Source organism: Juglans microcarpa x Juglans regia, chromosome 5S (assembly GCF_004785595.1).
Source record: "Juglans microcarpa x Juglans regia isolate MS1-56 chromosome 5S, Jm3101_v1.0, whole genome shotgun sequence".
NCBI classification, from domain to species: Eukaryota; Viridiplantae; Streptophyta; class Magnoliopsida; order Fagales; family Juglandaceae; genus Juglans; species Juglans microcarpa x Juglans regia.
Window position 1 is genome coordinate 442,965 of NC_054603.1, and position 20,493 is coordinate 463,457.

The 20,493-nt window shown below is 36.0% G+C and overlaps 2 protein-coding genes and 1 non-coding gene across 3 annotated transcripts; all 3 read left to right on the forward strand.

The window, feature by feature from the left end:
- Positions 1–5,423: 5,423 nt before the first annotated feature.
- Positions 5,424–5,504, forward strand: TRNAL-AAG. Its single transcript has one exon. It is a non-coding gene; the product is annotated as a tRNA-Leu (tRNA).
- Positions 5,505–13,225: 7,721 nt separating this feature from the next.
- LOC121268559 (PAN domain-containing protein At5g03700-like) lies at positions 13,226–15,165 on the forward strand. Its single transcript, XM_041172879.1, has one exon. It carries the CDS (start codon positions 13,358–13,360, stop codon positions 14,825–14,827), a length of 1,470 nt encoding a protein of 489 aa, XP_041028813.1. The 5' UTR covers positions 13,226–13,357; the 3' UTR covers positions 14,828–15,165.
- A 3,886-nt stretch (positions 15,166–19,051) lies between these two features.
- LOC121267904 lies at positions 19,052–19,957 on the forward strand. Its single transcript, XM_041172009.1, has one exon. It carries the CDS (start codon positions 19,052–19,054, stop codon positions 19,955–19,957), a length of 906 nt encoding a protein of 301 aa, XP_041027943.1.
- Positions 19,958–20,493: the final 536 nt, after the last annotated feature.

Genomic DNA, 20,493 nt, shown 5'->3' on the forward strand with positions numbered 1-20,493 from the left:
TCGACATTCTATAATATTATATGATAATGTATTGACAGGAATTGGAGTAGGACTTTTTATAATATATGCATATATAGGAAGGAGGATAAATATTATATGTGACAAATATTCTCCTAAAAACCTAGCGCTAGCTTCATGACTTTCGATCTCTTTGACTGAGATCAGGATTATGATATGACTAATGAAAAAGCTAGTGCCAGAATAATTTCGACACACTGCCTCAGGCATGATAAATCCACCCACGAGTACTTACATTTTCAAAAGATAAAGGCCGGGGAGATATTACTATTAGGGTAAGAGATGAACTATATCTCTACAACTGCAAGCTGTAATAGTAACTTTTCGAGAAGTTGAGTTGTTAATAAACTATTTGCATCCTACCATTGATAACAATTAAAAAAAAGGGCCTAATTCTTACTTCCTATACTTAAAAATGTTAGTTACAATTATGAGTATGTAAAAGTCGTATAATAATTTTGAAAAAAATAAATAAATACAAAATTAATATAAAAGAAATTAATTTTTTAATAATAGATATCACTCTTTTTTAAAATGACTTCATAATACTTACGCACTCAACAACTGTATATAATATTACTCATATTTTATTGCTTGGTCTTGCCGAGTTCAGTTATGCCAAAGTAATTTTGCCGTACTCGTTACGCTCTAGTTTTAACTTCTGGCCCTGATCATCAGCTTGGAATTTCTCTTTAATTAATGAGGTTTTATTTTTAGTTGGTGGGTGGAACTTCCACTACTTTTGCGATGAAAGGGAGAAGAAAAACCCTTGGTGATCTTTAGCCCCCACTTTTCGTTCTTCCTTTCTTCATCTATTGTCATCTGTGCGTAACCATATAAATTTCTGCGAAGTTTCTCTGCTCCTTCCTTGTTTTCTGAATAGATTTTTTGCCATTAACATGGTATCTAGCTTGTACCCATACTTTGAATATTCTCACGTTAAAGAACTTTGTGCAAGCTAAAGTTGCTTTTCCCAGTCCACGGGGTCAAACTTTTGCTTAAAATTACTTCAATAATATACTCAGTAGTTGAACTCAACAGACAGACATGCATAATGCATTTCAAAACGGTTCTTTTTCCAGTACTCTAATGGACTTGTGCAAATAGATATGTGTTTTTAGACCTCTCTCAATCTCAAAATTTAGTTTAAGAGGTCAAATTTTTCCTCACACTTATAAATTGACCACCCCCTTCTACAAGGAATTTAGGACAACATCAACAATCTTCCCTTGGGTCGCAAGGACAATCCGTTTCTCCCGCAGATTATTGAGCCTAAGACTATTAGTAAATCTGGGCTCTAATACCTGTGTTGAGTGGTCTTAGGCCTCTCTCAACCTCAAAAATTAGCTCAAGAGATGAGATTTCTTCTTACACTTATAAACTGATCACCAACACCTTCCACAACCAATATGTTTGTAACACCCCGTAAATTAGTGCATTTTTAATGAAGCATTTTTATTTATTTATTCAAAATTTATTCTCTTATTTTATAATTATCGGATATTTTAAATGGGTTATTTTATGATCTTTAAATTGTGGGAATTAAATTGTTATGTTTTCTTAATATTTATTTATTGTTATACATTTAAATTATTCTTCTTTAAAATTAATTGATTGTGGAATTTAATTATTTTATTTTCATTGTATCATTACGTTTAAATTATTTTAATTAATTTGTTATTTTAAAATCATTTCCGTTGGATCATTTTCGTGACTCAAGATGTGAGGACTGTACCTCATTTCTTTCACTCCATTTTCTCTTTCCTCTTTTTTTTTTCTTTTTTTCTTTTCCTTTCTTTTTTTTTTCTTTTTGCCCTGCATTCCCCCTCCCCGCGCGCGCGACCCAGCTCCCTCTCTCTCCCTCCCTCTCCCCGTCTTCGTCACCTTCACCCAGACCGCCACCGTCGCGCCGCCGTGCGCGACACCTCCCGGCCGACCAGCTGCCCCTCCCTCCGGCGACCTCAACCCCAAATCCCATCCCCTACCTCGCCGCCGATAGCCCGCACGCACCCCACGAAGCTGCTGCATTCTTTGCCCCGTTGCGCCGCCGTCGCGCCACCTCCGGCCACCATTTCTTCACTACTTCATCCCCGACCTTCTAGCAACCCAATGGATCTAACCCCAGCTCCGATTCGTCACCGGTGAAGCCCCACCAAGCCCATTTCCGATTTGTGCATATTTGACCTAAAACCACCCCTTGCACCGCCACCCACGGCAAACCACCACCACCATTGGCTTCACCGACCTCTCTAGGCCCTACCCTATCAATTTTGGGTCTTAGTTTGTCCCCGTTGAAAAGTGGGTATTTGAGACCCACGGCCACAATGTATTTTACACTGTGTTGTTGCTGAGTCGCTACCTTTTGCAACTCCGTGATCCTCCAGAAATCATATTATAGCGTTGTAAGTATTTTCCTTAAAGAACTTTCATGATTTAAATATATTTTTGCACTAACACATATTATCTGTGAATTGGTTTGTTTTGCCGAACTGAGTCCGAGGAGTTTCGGGGGTCGGATGGATTGTGGATGGAGTTGTTGTGTGTTTGTTTGCATTGTGAATTGTGGTTGTTGGTTGTTGGTTATGGCTTGTTCATGTACATCGCATATTGCACGCATGATCATGTTTGTAAAGAAAATTGGATTTTCGCATGATTGCATACATATTCATGTGTTTATTAAAATTGGATTCTCATGTGAGTAAAAGAAAAAGAGACTGTAGGGATGGTGGTAAGCAGGGATGGTGGTTGTGTCCCACCTGCGATTCCCGCCTACGGTGCACGCGGTAGGGATGGTGGTAAGCAGGGACGGTGGTAGAGTCCCGCCTGTGATTCCCGCCTACAGTGCTCGGTTAAGTATTCATTGTGTGGAAATGAACTGTAGGGATGGTGGTAACCAGAGATGGTGGTAGAGTCCCGCCTGCGATTCCAGCCTACGGTGCACGCGATAGGGATGGTGGTAAGCAGGGATGGTGGTTGTGTCCCGCCTGTGATTCTCGCCTACGGTGCACGCGGTAGGGATGGTGGTAAGCAGGGACGGTGGTAGAGTCTCGCCTGCGATTCCCGTCTACAGTGTCCGATAAATGGGTTGTTTTGTGTGAATCATTTTCTAGGAAAATGACAAACTATATTTTTAGGCCAAAATGAGATTTTTGGCGTGTGTTGGAAATAATCATTTTTCTGGAAAAAATGGTATTTTATGACTAAATGTATTTTGTCATATTGTTGGTTGCATTAATGTATTTTTATCCCGAGAGTTGTTTGGTTTATACTTACCTGTGGTACCATTTTATGGTATCACAGATTTTGATGCAGATGATGATGACGAGCCTTAGCTTGACTCCGTTGGTGGAGTGATTTGAGATTGCTCCTATTTAGCGAGTTATGTTTTTATCAATTTATATATTGCCTTTGTAATATATTTGGGATGACTGTATAACTCTTTAAAGATAAATTGTGTTGAATATTTATATTTAAAATTCTGGTACTTAGTTGACTATTATAATATCCGCTGCGAATTTTTATTGTGCACCTTTGCATGTTGCACACACACTTGAGCACATTTCGTTGGGATGCATGACCGTATTGTCATCATCCCGACGTCACGATTCCTGTTCTTTTGTACGTGGGAGTCGGGGCGTCACAATGTTAAAATCCCAACACATTCCACCACCTCAAAATGTTCACACTTATTCTCTCTTATCTTGTTTGAAATTCCCAAAATACTCCTGTAATGCAGCGGAAATATCTACCAATTCACTCAACAAATTGGTTAGTCGTCAAGCATGTAATTAATGAAACAATCAAAATACTTGAGGTAAATAAATACTTTTGCATTAGACAATGATTGGTAACGAAATAGAACCTTTAAAGAACTCTTTAAAGGTAAAACTTTACGGGACAGTCAAATCTAGAAAAATTAATTTTATTATTTGAAAATCAATTACAAGTAAAGTTCAATTACAAAATATTTATCAATTGACACTCTTACTTGACCAGACAAATGACTCATTTGTCTTCTATCTCAGTAGCAGCCAGAACCTCTGACGATCTTCAAACATTGACTTTTCTCCTAGAACTCCAGTGGTTGAAACTCAACCAATCAATTCTCCAATATGAAGTATCCATGCACTTAGAAAGAGAGATAAAACATTAGAAAATTCTCAAGATACTCAAGTACCACTCTCTGAGAGAAATAGTATGAAAATTCTCCAATGAACTTTCTCACAAAAATATGTACTGAAAAGTGTTTTAGAAAATATGCAGATATGAATCTCTACCGATCATAACCAATAGGATCTCTTAAATAAATATTCTGAAAAAAATTCTAATTGCAGTAAGATTCTGCTGACGGAACAAATCTGATAGGAGTTTGATCTGTAGTAGGATTCTGGTGACGAGCTCAGTCTTTTAGGACTTTCAGGTGTAGTAGGAATTTGCTGACAGGAAAACTCTGCTAGGAAATGATTTTGCTAACACCTGGCGCTGAGTCTTCTTATAGATATATATTTCATTCAATTGGATAATTTCAGACTCATTGAAACCCGATTTTCCCCTTTATAACTTATCTAAACAATTTCTTAGATAAACTTAATATTGTTATAGATAAAATCAATAGATAATTTACATTCATCCAAAATTACCAACTTAATGATAGATAAACTACATCATTTTAGTCATATAATCCTATCAAAACTTATCAACTTAGTCACCTAATCCTAATCAAACTTTTACATCTACATTGTTAGATTTGTCTGAAAGGAAAAGGATGGTTTGATAATTTAAAATATTCCATCGCTTAGCAGCTTTATATAATCACAATCTAGTAAGTACTGCAAATTTTTTGTTGCCCAACCTCAAGTTTTACCAGTGAGATCGATCATCCCCACCTGTCTCCTACAACGCTTACATATACCAATCCATCTTGAAAACTCGAGTCTTAAAAGCAGTTATATCAATGAATGATTAGAACATAATCGCTCGCAGACCATTTAAAGTCCTTTTCATGATCTCGATCGCCAATATATATGTACGTAGGAAGATTTGGGTGCGTGGTGGTATACCGTGGCATGCATTCATCCTTTGGTGGATCGAGATTTGACCTTTGGTAGACTTGATTCCTGAATTTTGCATGTTTCCTTATCCAAGGATGGAAAATCACAAGCTATTGACGAAATGCATTGCGTTATGCAAGTAAAGTTCTAAGCCGCAACCGATCACTTCAAAGAGATGTGATTTGCGGTGATTTTGCATATATATTGTTTACGACTACAAACAATAATTGACTTGTATGGACTTAACGTTTCAACGGACATAATTTTTTCAGTGATTGTATTTAGGAGCTTTGTCGTAAGATATGTGTTTTCAAAAGGTTGAAAATAACTAATATGGAAGCCCTAGATAGCAACGTTGAGATGGCCGAGTTGGTCTAAGGCGCCAGATTAAGGTTCTGGTCCGAAAGGGCGTGGGTTCAAATCCCACTCTCAACATGCATCCGCTTTTTTTTTTTTAAACAATCAGTTATTAGGCTTATTGTAGTATGTTTTCATAAACAGTTCTTCTACGGTTAGTCGGCATATGTAATCGCCATGCAATCGGCTGATGTGGCCGACTGCCACATCACTTTTATTAAAAAAAAATAATAAAACAAAGGAAATGAAAAAATAAAAAGACTAGAACCTTTTCGCAGGAACGGGCCTTCTACGATATTTTTGCTCTTGCTTTTTCTTTGATTCATCACGAACATGGGAGACGACGGCGTAGACAGATAGCTTTTGGAAGAAATTGAAGCATTTGAGATCAGTAGCCGATATTACCTTCAACTGATTCTATATTCTCTCAGTCTGACCACTAATTTTCACTGGGTGAAAAAGATGATGAAAAGTCTTCTTTTGGATTGGGCATTGCAAACAACGATGCAGATACTACAAACAAACAGGGTAACCAGTATTATAAGCGTGGGTAGCTCAAACCAAAAGGCATTCATTCCAATAAATATGGTATGCATAATAGTAATATGAGCCAAGCAAAGGTATCACATTTCAGGTAAGAAGTTATAAACTATATATACTGCAATTCCAAACAAAGCCCAAAGAAATGCCTGTTAAGCAAATAATGAATGGAAATTTTTTTTTAAGGAAATAGATAATTTTGCATATAAAACCGAAATATAGAGATGAATATAAACACCAAGACCATAGAGAAACATCAAACTCCATTTCTCTCATTTTCATTTATTAATCCATTCCTTTGTCTGAATCAGATAGCAGAGGGATGGGGATTAAATATTACCTACTCTCTATATATATGATGATAAATGACAAACTCTAAAGATAACCAATAAACCTTTGTAATTTGTATGCTTATTGAAACTATCATGAAAAAATTTTATTTTCTAGAATCCTGGAAATGTTGAATCCTTTTTCTTTCTTTGCATGATAAAAAAAATCGATCATATGCTGCTAAAAGGCTAGCTGGACCCTCAAAAACAGCAGTTAGCCCTTCTGCAGTAACAATTCCTGCATCCATTGCCTTTGAGATAAATCACCTTTGTTGTATTCTTTCATCGGAAATTTTAATTAATAATTTTCATCTGCTGCAGGCGTAAAAGTTTTAATTTCTAAAGGGCAAGCAGTGGGTTCACGAAGGGGAGAAAGAGATAGGGAAAACCCGGGGGGGGGGGGGGGGGAGTCTGGGCTGCTTGAAACGGGCCAGAAGTGGACAAAATCATGAGCCCATTAAGATAACCCACTATTGGTAGCAATGAAAATTCTCTAGCTAATGACACGAATTATTCTGATCTAACTAATGACACGTATTTTTCTTCCAAAAAGGTCGATGAGATTGCTTGATTTGAAAATTGAAGGGACATGATGAGATAATAAGAGTGATCATCAGCTAGCATTTAGCAACACTAACGTTGAATGATTGAATCTATCTGGTTTAATTTATAAAGCGTGACCGACAAAAAATAAACCCACCATCAGCTAGGAATAAAACTTTAATTTACTGTGAGATATGTGAAGTCCGGCAGCCAGCTGGCGATCAAATATTAATCTTTCCTCGGTTCTAATTCAAGTAATGGGCATTTTGTACGTTAATGTGGCTTTACATGACCAGCCGGTTAATTTGTTGGAGTACTGGACCGGCCTGTGCGCGATCGAGCCTACAATATGATCAGCTTGCCTCAAATATTATATATTATTGGTTAGCATGCAGGACAATTAACTGCTTTAATTATCCGTCTCTAAATTAAAGAGATCATGATGACAACAACAAGTACTACTTTATCAGGATTAGGTTATATTTAGTAATATTTAGATTAGAATATCATTACTAGCAGATTAATTAAATAATTTGTTCAAGCGGGAGTATTGATCAATTGAATATGCATGCAAGCATGGAACAATAATAATATATAATTGAATTAAAGCGGAAACATATAACATGCACATGAGGTAGACTATATATATATATATATATATATATATATATATAATTAGGACAAGTTGCTAGCTAGCTAATTTGTAGATCATGAAGAATAATATAAATATATATAATTGAATATACTAGCCATCGCTGTAATTAATTAAAGACAGTCACGGGTTCGGAGAACATTCTGGGGGTTCTTTGAGGATATATTATCTTGATAATTAAATTATCATATATAAGATATTTCATATACGTCTAGAAGGAAAGTGACAAGTTGGAATATTATATATCTCTCTTGTTAATTATCAACCTTACCATATTTTGGTCTTGCTAATTACGTAGTTGGCAATTTGTGTTTGGCACTTTGCAAATGAGAAATTTCATTCATCAGTTATTATTTATTTTTATAATACATATTTATAGTTTTTAATTTTATTTTTATAAGATGAGAAAATATTTTTTATGAGATGTGAAGCGTCGAATAGTAAATAGTAACTAATAATAAAGAATCTTTCTTTTACAAACATATTTATTTGATTTCCTTTTGAGGCACCATTAGTCATTGGCAACGTGTTGATCTCTGTCTCTCTCTCTCTCTCGCGAAATAGTAAAAAAATGCAAAAATATTTTTTTCCAGATTTCCGGATAACATTACGCAGATCGAACTGAGTCGCGTCTAAGGTTTGAACGTCCGTAAGACATGACCAAACAATATCGAATAATGCTACTTTGTCTTTTTATTTTATCTCTTTATTTTGATCATTTATAGGTTTAAATTTTTTTTTACTCATTAAAAAAAATGATCATTAGTGTATTGATATTTTTTTTTTAAATATTTAAAGATGTTAAAAAAATATGAAATGAAAAAATGAAAAAAAAAATGTTGAATTTTGTCTTAGCAGCACGCAGCCTAGCATTACCCAACAATAATTACAAGTATCAGCTCAGAATTTACTAACTACAATCTCCAGTGGTATCTTAATATATATATATATATATATATATATATATATACACACACACAGCATTGCTAAATGAATGCCAAATCGACAAAGTTTTTGTACCCGAGACTAGAGGAGAGAGACGGAGAGAGGGAAGAAAGAGTATGTGAAAACTGACAAGTTAAGATGTAGATGACCGATCAGAAATGATATTTATGACTTTAATATTATGTGTATGTATGACTTTAATATTATGTGAAGGTCAAAATCTTAGAAATGCAGACTCCTAATTTCTCAATGTCAACTGACGTGCATTCTGTCCGTTAATAAAGAGCTAGTATGAATGATAGCCTTAAATTGGCCCACGTTCTTTTCACACTCTCAACTCTTCAATTAAATGTGTTACTCTAATGTCAACCTAGCTAGCTTCCACTTGTTCCAAGAGCTACTCCACTCCATGCACTATATACATGGTCGGATTTTTTCCTAGCCCAGTTCGGAACTCGAATAACTGGATTCCGATTCAGAGTTTCGTCCAGGATCTGATCTGGGCCGGAACCCTCATTACAAAAACCCGGATTAATCCGGGTTAGATCCAGTTATGAAACCGGGTTTTGGATTTAAAATCCGGTACTCGGGTTATATATATATTTAAAAAAATCCTATTCTTTCGTGCGATCTCCTATCTCTCTCTCTCTCGCTCAAAGTCCAGACTCCAAACCCTTTTCCCCGACTCCCTAGCTCTTCATCTCTCTCTCTCTCTCTCTCTCTCTCTCGCCCAAAGTGTTAAACGAAAACCCTAGCTCTCGATCTCTCTCTCTCTTGCCCAAAGTCCAGACCAAAGTCTTCTCTCTTCTCTTTTCTTCTCTGTCTAACTTCTCTCTCTGCTCTCTTTATTCTTTCCGTCTCCTTCTCTCTCTTGACCGAGCGCCAAAACCATAACCATCGCCGCTGGTGCTATCAGAGGCCACCGTCCACAAAAGACAGAAGCCTTTTTGCTACTCTCGGTATGTTCCTCTCTCTCTCTCTCTCTCTTTCTCTGTTTTGAGCATTTAGATCTCTTCTCTTAAGGGGAGGTTTCTTTCATATCTAGAGTGTGTTGGGAAAGCCAAAACCCTAGCCATCGTCGTCGGTGATTAGCAGAGGTTGCCATTTGGCTAGATTTGCTCTTTTCTTTTTGGGTTTTATTTTGTTGCCCAGATCTATAACCTGTTATGTTGTGGTAGTGCATGAGTAGTGTTTTGTTAGATTTTTGTTTAGCTTAGATTCTTTGTTGTTATTATTTTGTTAGTTGTGATTTGTGGTGAATAGAGTTTTATAGACTTGTGGAGATATAGATTTTGATGCATATTGTGAATGTTGAAGGATGCTGTAGATTTGGATGTAGAAGGTATATTTTATAACTTTTGCAAATGATATAAGGATATGGTTTTGAAATTTTTGAGGGTCCTTTGTGTTAAGGTTGAAAATTAGTTTAATTTCTGTGTATTGGTTGTTGGCGTTACATATTCCAGAGGGGATTGAAGCGGAAGCCAATGGCCCTGATTAAAAAGCGGTAATTTGTCTTGATCATTGTTATTTTCATTAAAGTCCTGTCTAATGCGATGCGCTTTGTGATTAAATAATGGTGTTCTGGACTTGGATGTGAGTATAATGATATTGATTTTAACATATTTTGCACACAAGGGGATTTGTTGCTTTTGTGCCTGCTATTTATGTTTGATTTATTTTTTAAAATTTAGTAATTGGACGGTGTTGTTTTAGACATGTGATAAGCTTGTTTTTAACCTCTAGTTACCTGGTAATAGGCTTTGTATTCTGTGACTCACATATTGTATACAATAATGCATGAGATTTTAGGTTGAAATAGCAGATATATCTAGAGACTGTTAGTAGAATAGATTTGTCTACTATTGTGTGCCAAACTTTAAAGAAGCTACCTTTATAGTTATAAATTTTTGATCATTTATATTGTTATTACAAAGCAATGTTGTTCAATCTGATAAGATGGTTAATCTTTTCACAGAATCACAATAGGTATTAGATATTATCAAACAACATAGTTTGTTTGATTCAACATGTGCAAGTAAAAATATGTTGAATATGGCAATCTCTTGTAGTTTTAACTTATTTTTTTCTGTATTCAGATTTGGATCCTAACAAAGAGCCACAGTTGAAATACAAGAATGCAAATTGCTGATGGAAGAACATGTTACTGATTTATAATTCATTTGTTGTAATTTTCTATTTTGTAATGTAATGTAATATGTAATGAATTGCATTGTGTTGTATGCATTTTAAATATTATATTTCTTTTTCTTAGATGCATTTAGGTAATTAGTTGTTTCTAACTTTAGTAATTTTTTACATAAAATTTAGCTTTCCATTTTCATATATTTTTATTATTGTGGACAATGTTAACATACTTATTAAAAACATTTATTTTATAAAATTAAATAAATAGAGTTTGAATCCTATATCAACATTTATTTTATGAAAAAATGTTCAAAACAAGTAGGCCGTTATGTTATATATATAAGAGGGTTTAACTCGGAACTCGGAATCCGGATTTTTAAAATCCCGAATTCATCCGAGTTTTGGTCCGGGTCTGACCCAGAAAGACCCGGCCTCGATTTCAGCTCGAGTTTGAAACCCGAGTTTCAGTTCGGGTATACTTGGGTTCCCAGGCCGGAACCCAGATGAACAGTCTTAATGACACGTCCAATTTTGGATGGTTCATAGTTTTAATGCCTAAAAAGGGCACAACATGAGGAAATGAGAGAAATATCCATTCCCAGCCAGCTAAAGTTGTTCAGGGCCTCGAGCGGTGTGGTGTGGAGCCCCCAACGGTAGTCCGGTGTGGCTATATGATATCCATGCATACATTCTTGACAATGAACAATAGATAAATACAAAGAAAATAAATAGAATGAGACACACAGATTTACGTAGTTTGACACTGGGCATATGTCCACGAAAGTTCAGGAAGAGAATAGTCCACTATAATATACTTGTTTTACAGTTTCTCATTCTCATTGTACAATGGATATCGGATGTCTATATTCTGGTAGAGATATCATCGCTGGAACTCCAGTCATGAGGTTGAAGAAGCCCCCTGAGAAGAAGCTTGGCCAAAAATCCTTCAAGTCGTCTGTGTCCATTCCCTTTTATCTTCTGCCTCATTGCTTTATGTAACTTCTTCCTCTTCTTCTCGATAGTCTGGACTCCCTCAGCATTTTGTCATTTCCTTCTCTTTTTTTGTTCTTCTCTCCTAATGAGTCTCTCTTGAGCTAGGCTTAGAAAAAATCATGAGCATGTTGTATTTTATCCCTTTCAAGTAGTTTCTACTTTCTAGAATTCAACCATATCTGATATATGTAATTAACGGTCTCTTCCAAAGTTTTAAATTTCGTACCGTACCGGCCGGTACGGTCGAAATTTTTCGTTTCAACCGTCCGGTACAGGTACTATACCTGTTCCGTACCGGCCAAAATACCAGCCATACCGGCCGGTACCGTTCATACCGGCCTCAATTTCGGCCTGTACCGGCCTATATTTCGGCCGGTACCGGCCGATATTTCGGCCTGTGTTTTTTTTTTTTTTCGTTTTTTCATTTTTTCAAACTACAAACTTATTTTTTAACCTTCAATTCAGACTAGACTATTTATAATTTATATATATATGTATTTGTATATAATTTATTTATATATAGACTATTATTTTAGAATATAATTTTTATATATATTTATATATATAATTTATTTATAGATCGACTATCCCGAAACGTTATCCCGAAACGCTATCCCGAAACGGTACCGGTATCGAAATATTTCGTTCCAGTGCCTTGACCGGTACGCTATCCGGTACGGTATTCAAAACATTGGTCTCTTCTTTATTTTTGGTAATCAACTTGCAAATGAAATCATTAATAATTAATACGGATTTCAACCAACCTAGCGCAGCCTTATGACTTAGATATAGTTTGTTTTTATAGATGAAATTGAGATGAGATGAAATAAAAAATAAAAAATTAGAAAATAATTAAAATATTATTAAAATATGTTGTTGAAAAATAATTAAAATATTATTAGAAAATAATTAAAATATTGTTAAAATATATTTTTTAATATTCTTTTTATTTTAAAATTTTAAAAAATTATAATAATTAAATAAAATGAATTGAAAAATTTTATGAAAACAAACAAGTCTATTTTCTTCTTATTTTTGGTAATCTATTATTTAATTAACATCGGAAAAGCTAATGCCGGTGATAAGGTTAATGTGACAGCAACTTGCGACGGTGAAAAGGTTTCATTTTTTGTGAGGTCTTGTTTGGATCTTAATTCAATTTAATTTTAAATTAAATTTAATATGTAAATAATCAATTTTTAAATTAATAAATTCATCTCAATTTTAAATTTTTTTACACAAAATACGTAAGATTTATAAATTTTTTCAATTCAATATCTTTTTACACACAAAACTTAGGTATTGTTTAGATTCAAAAATGAGTTGAGATGTATTGTCAATAGTAATGAGATGAGTTATGAATAGTAATAAAATTTATGAGTTAAAATTGATGAATAATAATAAATAATAATAAAATAAATTAAAATAAGTTAAAATAATTTACAAATACAAACAAAACCTTATAATTTTTTTCATATAACTTATTAAACTCACTTCAACATCTCAATTTATTATTACCCATAAAAAAAATTTAATTCATTTCATTTCAACTAAATCGGCGATCTACAAGAATATCTCGTACTTTCCCAAAACTCATTATTCTTATATATATTATAAATTAGTCTATTGCATTTAAATTGTTTACTTTTGATTCATCTAGCCCTGCCTGCCAGCTATCTACCAGATGAAAATCAAGTGCGTCTCGATATCATGAACACTTTTCGTCGCTGTTTCTGAAGATTGATCCTCACTCAATCTGCACGATATCTCTATATCTAGCGATGAACGCACTCGCCAAATCGGTGACTCGTCTACGTGAAACTCGGCTCCTCCTTTTCACTACCTATATTCTCTTGACGTCCATACGGACGCATATTAGCGCTGGAGCCACCGCCCAGGGGCTTCTCCGAGGCTTCAAAGCCACCCCAGACCCTAAGGTGTCGTCGTTCCAACCTCTCCTTAACGATTCCACAGGCAATTTTTCACTCGCTTTCTTCCGAGTCAACAATACCCAGCTCTCCCTCGCCGTCCTCCACCTGCGGTCCTCCGAATCACTCTGGCTCGCCAACCTAACTAAGCTAGCTAGCTGGTCCGATACCACGCAGCTCTTCTTCAATGGCAGTCTCGTCATTTCAGATCCTCACTCGAATGTGTTTTGGTCTACTCGGACCGACGGTGACCTTGTCGCGCTCCTCAACTCCTCGAATCTCCAAATACATAAGCTCGAAGACCACCCCTCGGTTATCTGGCAAAGTTTTGACTTTCCCACTGATACCCTCGTCGAGACCCAAAATTTGACCGCTAGCATGTCTTTGATTTCATCGAATGGGCTTTACTCGATGCGATTAGGTTACGACTTTTGGGGCTTATACGCGAACTTTGGATCGAACTCTGATCAGATATACTGCAAACACACAGCGATGGAGGCCAAAGCAGAGGTAGTCGAAGGACAAGGACCGATTTACGCCCAAGTAAACACAGACGGATATCTGGGCATGTATCAAAATGGAAGCAAACCAGTGGACATACAACCCTTCAACAGCTTCCACAGACCCATCAATGGATTCCTCCGGCTCCGGTTAGAACCGGACGGGAACCTCAAAGGGTATTACTGGGACGGATCCGCGTGGGCCTTGGACTACCAGTCGATCTCGGACCCATGCGAGCTCCCGAGTCCGTGCGGTTCGTACGGTTTGTGCAGACCTGGGTATGGATGCTCATGTTTGGACAACCGAACGGCGTTTCACTCAGGTGAGGAGTGTCTTCCCTTGGAGACCGGTGACTTTTGCAGCGAAGAAGTAATCAAGGATAACTTTTGGGTACTGAGGAGGAACGGCGTGGAGTTGCCGTACAAGGAGCAAATGCAGTACGAAACGACTTCCTCGCCTGGAGAGTGCGTGAGTCTCTGCGAGAACAACTGTAGTTGTTGGGGAGCAGTGTACAACAACGGGTCCGGGTTTTGTTATATGGTGAGCTATCCGATTCAAACGTTGGTGGCCGCCACAGATGAGAGTAAGGTGGGGTATTTCAAGGTGCGGGAAGGTGTAGGGAAGAAGAAACGGAACGCAGCCGTTCGAGTTGGGTATGTACTTGGGGGTCTGGCGGCGGTGGTCTTGATTGGTACTATCGGAATTTGGACGTACAAGATGTGGAGGAGGAAGACCCGGGCAGAGGAGGGTGAGGTCTCACCCGGCCCGTATAAGGATCTCGGGTCGGCAAGCTTCAAGTCCATCGAGATGTCCAATAGATGATGATGACGCATGGGATGACATTTTTGGCAATGAGTTGGAAGTTTGACTGACAGTGATCTTTTACTTTTTTTTCACTTTACATTATCGGTCTTTGTCTTATTTCTGTTTAGCATTTATGTTTCTTTTTCATATTTCGTTTGGTCGGAGTTGTGGTGGTGGGGCCCACCTAATATAATTATGAACTGGATATATGTTGTCTGTACAGTGATGGTTTTACGGTCCGTGAGTTTGTATAGGTTAGTGTGGCCATGACGTGCCTCACGTGCCTACCTCTTCAGGGTTTCATATATTCGCCACTGTATCAATCAATTAATGGGGTATTAAATTTTTAACGGCCACATCCCTCCTTGCAATTTGTAAACCCACCCAGATTGGAATTATATATATATATATATATATATTTCTTTTTTTTTTTTTCTTTTTTCAAGTCCCTCGATAGAGCTGATTCACTGAGCCCGTACGTGATTCATATTATATATATATATATATATACAAGTTCAAACAAATATATATTGATTATATAAAATAATCGTTTCTAATTTGTTGGAGCATGGTCCAAAGATTTTGGCACTATCTTGATTACGGAAGGATATAACGTACGTACATGCAATTCAAAAGACATGCAGTAGTACTTGATATCCTCATATATCAACTATCAAGTATATAACGTACCTTCTCCCACAGATCAAGGTGGTCACCGTCCTTATTGTATACTCAACATTCGTGCACACTTTTCCATGAACATTCTTCAATTAATATGAAAATATGGACTACTTTTTGGTGGAGAAAGGCCAGGGATCTGATCAGGTCGTCTTATGCTCTGATCACGTGCCTTGTTTTTGTTGTTTCATAAAATTACAAATCTCCAACAGTAGCATCAAAATATTAAAGGAGCCATCCGTATTGTTCCACGTACTTTCGAATTTGAATTTTTACGTACGTGTGCAGGAGATGAACTTTTTGTTCTAGATTTTTGTCCCCACGGGTATTATACTGGATTTGCAACGGATTCATCATCTTCCTTGAGAAAATGTCAATTGGGCTTTTGCTCTTAGTTTTACTAGGAAAAGGAGATCGATCCCTTCTTGGGTTGCGAAGGCCCATCACCAAGGGGCCTCACATTTTGCGTCGGGCCCAGTTAGTTGTTGCGACAACATCCTATTAATAATGGTGCTTTTCTTCAGGAAATTGATTCAATTCCTGTAGATAGGGACTGTTGTAGTTGTTGGGATCAATATTTTGATTACCGTCAAAGCATTAAAACGAAATATTTCGATATTAATACTGTTTTGGGATAGTCGATATATAAATAAATTATATATATAAATATATATAAAATTTAAATTTTAAAATAATAGTTTATATATGAATAAATTATATATAAATACATATATATATATATAAATTATAAATAGTCTAGCCTGAATTGGGGTAAAAAAATAAGCTTATAGTTTAAAAAAATAGAAAAAACAAAAAAATACTAGATTATAAAGGCTTCCCAGGGAATGAAGAATAAATTAAATGGTTATGCTACTTCTTGGTCTCTATTTCCATCTGAAATGGGCATGATATAACCAACTACATGCCCACGCTTTCTTCTAATTTAGAAAGTGAATTTATCGTGGGAATTAAGATTGAGTTCTGAAAGAAAAAGTATGTTTCCGTGTTGTTTTGGCAGGAGTCTGCCTTAGCTGGATATTGTCTTTGGAAAGTTTATGCCTTCTAAGATGCTCGACCACTTCAAGAATATTCTTATCTGCAGCCTGATTGAGATTATTATTCCACACGATTAACTTACTTGTTGGAAGATGGGTATAGGATTAATGTAGAGTTTAAAGGTGAAGCCAGCCAAGCCTATTTGTCGCATAAAGAACGGTTGCTTCATCACCTTTGAGAAGGGAATTAAGATGGAACTTTAGCAGAAGAAAAGAATATTCTTATCTTTCATATATTCTGCACGATGCATATGTATTATGTACGCTATTTTGTAATTGGGGATTGTTTATCTTCTCGGTCAAGTACTGTCCGATTCAATTGTTTACCTTAACCCTAGTCTCCTAATATGGAAAGAGAGGAAAATAGAGAAGTTAAACGTTACTCTGTTTCACGATGGTAGAGTATGAGTTCATTTGCATTTGAAACAAGTTCATTGGGTACAATGCAAATATGTAAAATTGCCGATTGTCTCAAAAGTTTAAATTGATATAAATATATAATTTTTATTATTTATTTTATATCTAGATAGACTCTCTTTTAATGTGTGGTCCAACACGTAGAATATTTAATTAAATAAAATAAAATATAAAGTCATCAATTATCTAAAAAATTTAAGCAAATAAAAAAATATAATTTTTATTATTTATTTTATATCTTAATCAAATAATAAGACCATCCTAATTCTAAAAGGATGGACTTTTGTAACTGAGACTTTGCATGGCTAACTCCAATTAAGGATAATGAATAGGGTTCTATGGAAAACCCATATTCATCTTGGTCTTCCAGTAGCAGTGGGTGAATCTCAGGCCTCTCTTTAATTCTAGGGACCGACCATCCTTATCATCAATTGATAGTCATCACCATCACATCAGCCCCATACCAAGTCATCCACATACCACGTGTTATCATGTGTATATATATATATATATATATATATATATATATTTTAAGAGAAATATAATTATTCATTCATTAAGAATAAATTTACGGAATGGATATATGTAGAGATATTTCTATTTCAATCGTTTAGAGTTCTACTAATATACAACTTACTATTATTAATATTCTCTATAGACGAATGTCTACGAGATAACATTCTGCCTAAATATTGACTCAGTTTTACCTTTTATAAAAAGAGAGAACTAAACCTCTACAATCAAACTGTCCAAGAGGTCAACTTCTTATTTTATTTTGACTATACAATAAGGAAAATATGAACGAAAAAAATAGATTACAGTTTAGATAAACTCTGGTAGATTTTGAAATTTGTGACGGCGTGTGAAGGCAGCATGCTTGTCTATTTTTAACAACAAAAGTCATATCTGAAAGATTTGGTAGTGGCGATTCCGGTGATCCGGCGTATATGGCGAGAAAATTTGCTAGAAGGGATGGTATGTGAGGATCATGTACTGTGATTTTCGTAAAATCGTCACTATCCTCTGAACGATTTGCAGCCTAAGAATCTTTTTGTATTGCGAGTGTCTCTCAAGAGTTGTCAAAAAATTATAAATCTATTTTTTTTTTTTTTTTGTTCTTGAAAGAAGTAAAATAAACTAAGAAATGAGAAAATGAGAAAAAAAAAAAAAAAAAAAAAAAGGAGGAGAAAGCCTCGGTGAAAAACAAATTTCTGGAGGCTTCTTTGAGAGAGAGAGAGAGAGGCACCTTAAGGTAATCTCGTGGTAGGAAAGCTTCGTGTAATCATGTATATTGAAAGATATAAACTTGTTTGGCTTAAATCTGCCACTTGTTTTTCATTCCCACCTATCCAAATTACTCTTCTTTAAAAAAACAAAAAACCATTAATTTCTTTGAAATTAACATAAATCTATGATTACTCCAACGAAAAGGAATAAAAAAAAAAAAAATACACATTTATGCATTCCTAGTACAGATTAGGTCAAACTTTGTTTTATGTTAAGATATTTACTTTGCACAAACGAAACAGAGGAGAGTTGGTCATATCTTCCAAGTTTTATGAGATAAAACTTAAGGTTATGCCATTATGATTATGGGAGCATTCAATATGAAGGTGGATGAGCTGGCGATCGAGGAACATGTATTTCATTTTCTAACGTATTCCGTTTTTCTCACTTATTAGGAAATTCAGATTTTGATCCTCAAATTAAATGGAAAAATAGAAACAGAAAGGTATCTACTACACTTGGAAAAGTGTCCCTTCTTTTGTCAGTTTAAACCTCCAAAGTCTCAATTTTCTTCTCTACAGCAGAGCAAGGAAGGGTAACGGATGTTATCTCCTTCCATCATTATCCCGTTCAGATTTTTCTCCTAAAATTAGATGGAAAAATAGAAAGCTGCCTACACTCCACACTTGAAAAGACCATTGGGCGGAAGTAATCCATTCTTAATTTGTCACCTTCAGTCTTTTCATTTTCTTCAAGTAAAGGAAATTAGAAAGACCTGCAATCTCTCCCTCCCTCTCATAACAAAAACACATCCTCAATCAATTGTCATCTTCCTTTTAATTTCCTTTCTCTGATCTTCTCCACGATGAGGAGAATAGCATCTTGTTACAGTGAAAACGCCATAAAGATTTCCGATTCATATTGTTCAGGCCCTTCAAACCAGCCCAACCTTTCTACCAACCTGATCCCTTCACTCCCAAATGCAATCACATGTATATACAAAGCCAAACTCTCAACGGAAAAGGAGCTCCTGATCACACTCACTTGGTGCAGAAACCTAACGGGCCAAGGCTTCATTATTGACGTCGGTGATCACAACACGTCCTCCTCCCCCTCCAAGTTAAATTCCAATTCCTACCGACTGCAAAAGAGTAAAGGCACAAAAACATTCCAATCTTGCAACTTAAAGATTGAGGTCTTCTGGGATATTTCCGAAGCCAATTATGATGGCGCTGGACCTGAGCCGATCGATGGGTTTTATGTCGTGGTTTTGGCCGACTCAGAGCTTGGTATGCGCCTTGGAGACAAGGATGAAGAATTGGACGAGAAGAAATACAAAACAGAAACCCCGAACGCAAAGTTCTCATTGCTTTCTAGGAGCGAGCACTTCTCTGGGAACGCTGTTTATTCAACCAAGGCACGGTTCTGCGACAAAGGAACTCCTCATGACATCTTGATCAAGTGTGTTAGAGAAGAAGGATCAAAGAGCCCGGTATTATCTGTTTGCATGGACAATAAAGAGAGTTTTCAGGTGAAGCGATTAAGGTGGAATTTTAGGGGGAACCAAGCCATCTTTGTAGATGGATTGGTAGTAGATATGATGTGGGATGTTCATGATTGGTTCTTCAATCCAACATCTGGGTGCGCTGTTTTCATGTTTAGGACAAGGAGTGGGTTGGACAGCAGGCTGTGGTTGGAGGAAAAGAATTGGGAGCAGAAGGAACAAGAGATATTTTCGTTGTTAATCTATGCTTGTAAGAGCCCTGATTGATTCTTTGTCGGCAATTTTTTATTTTTATTTTTTAAATTCTACTAGGTGAACGAGTAAGTAATACAAACAGTACATACATGGGAAAAAAACAAACTAATTTCTTAATTATTGTCATGATTTTAACATTCGGAAGAAGGGACATGATTACTTTTAAAATATGACTTTGGTTGGAATGGAAAGAAGTGTGATGTAATTGTAGATGATACATCTTTTTTGAATGGATTATAATTTCTGTTCTTGCTTCTCTATTCTAATTTTTAAATATGCCTTTTGTGGACCTGTTAAGAATACAACTTAACTGGACTTTGTGCAGATAAGCACGTCGCACATTTGGTTTGTAGTCTCACGTGGATGGATACCTAGGCAACCTTTATTTTTCAGCTTTTTAATAATAGTGGCAACTCAAATGATTTCTTCTTGGTCTCAGCTTAAGCTACCTTTGGATAGGAATGTAACTAGGATTTGGTACATGGGGGTGATTAGTAAAGTGTATCGTATGTAAGGGTGAATGGTAACTAATATTTAATGTAATAAAA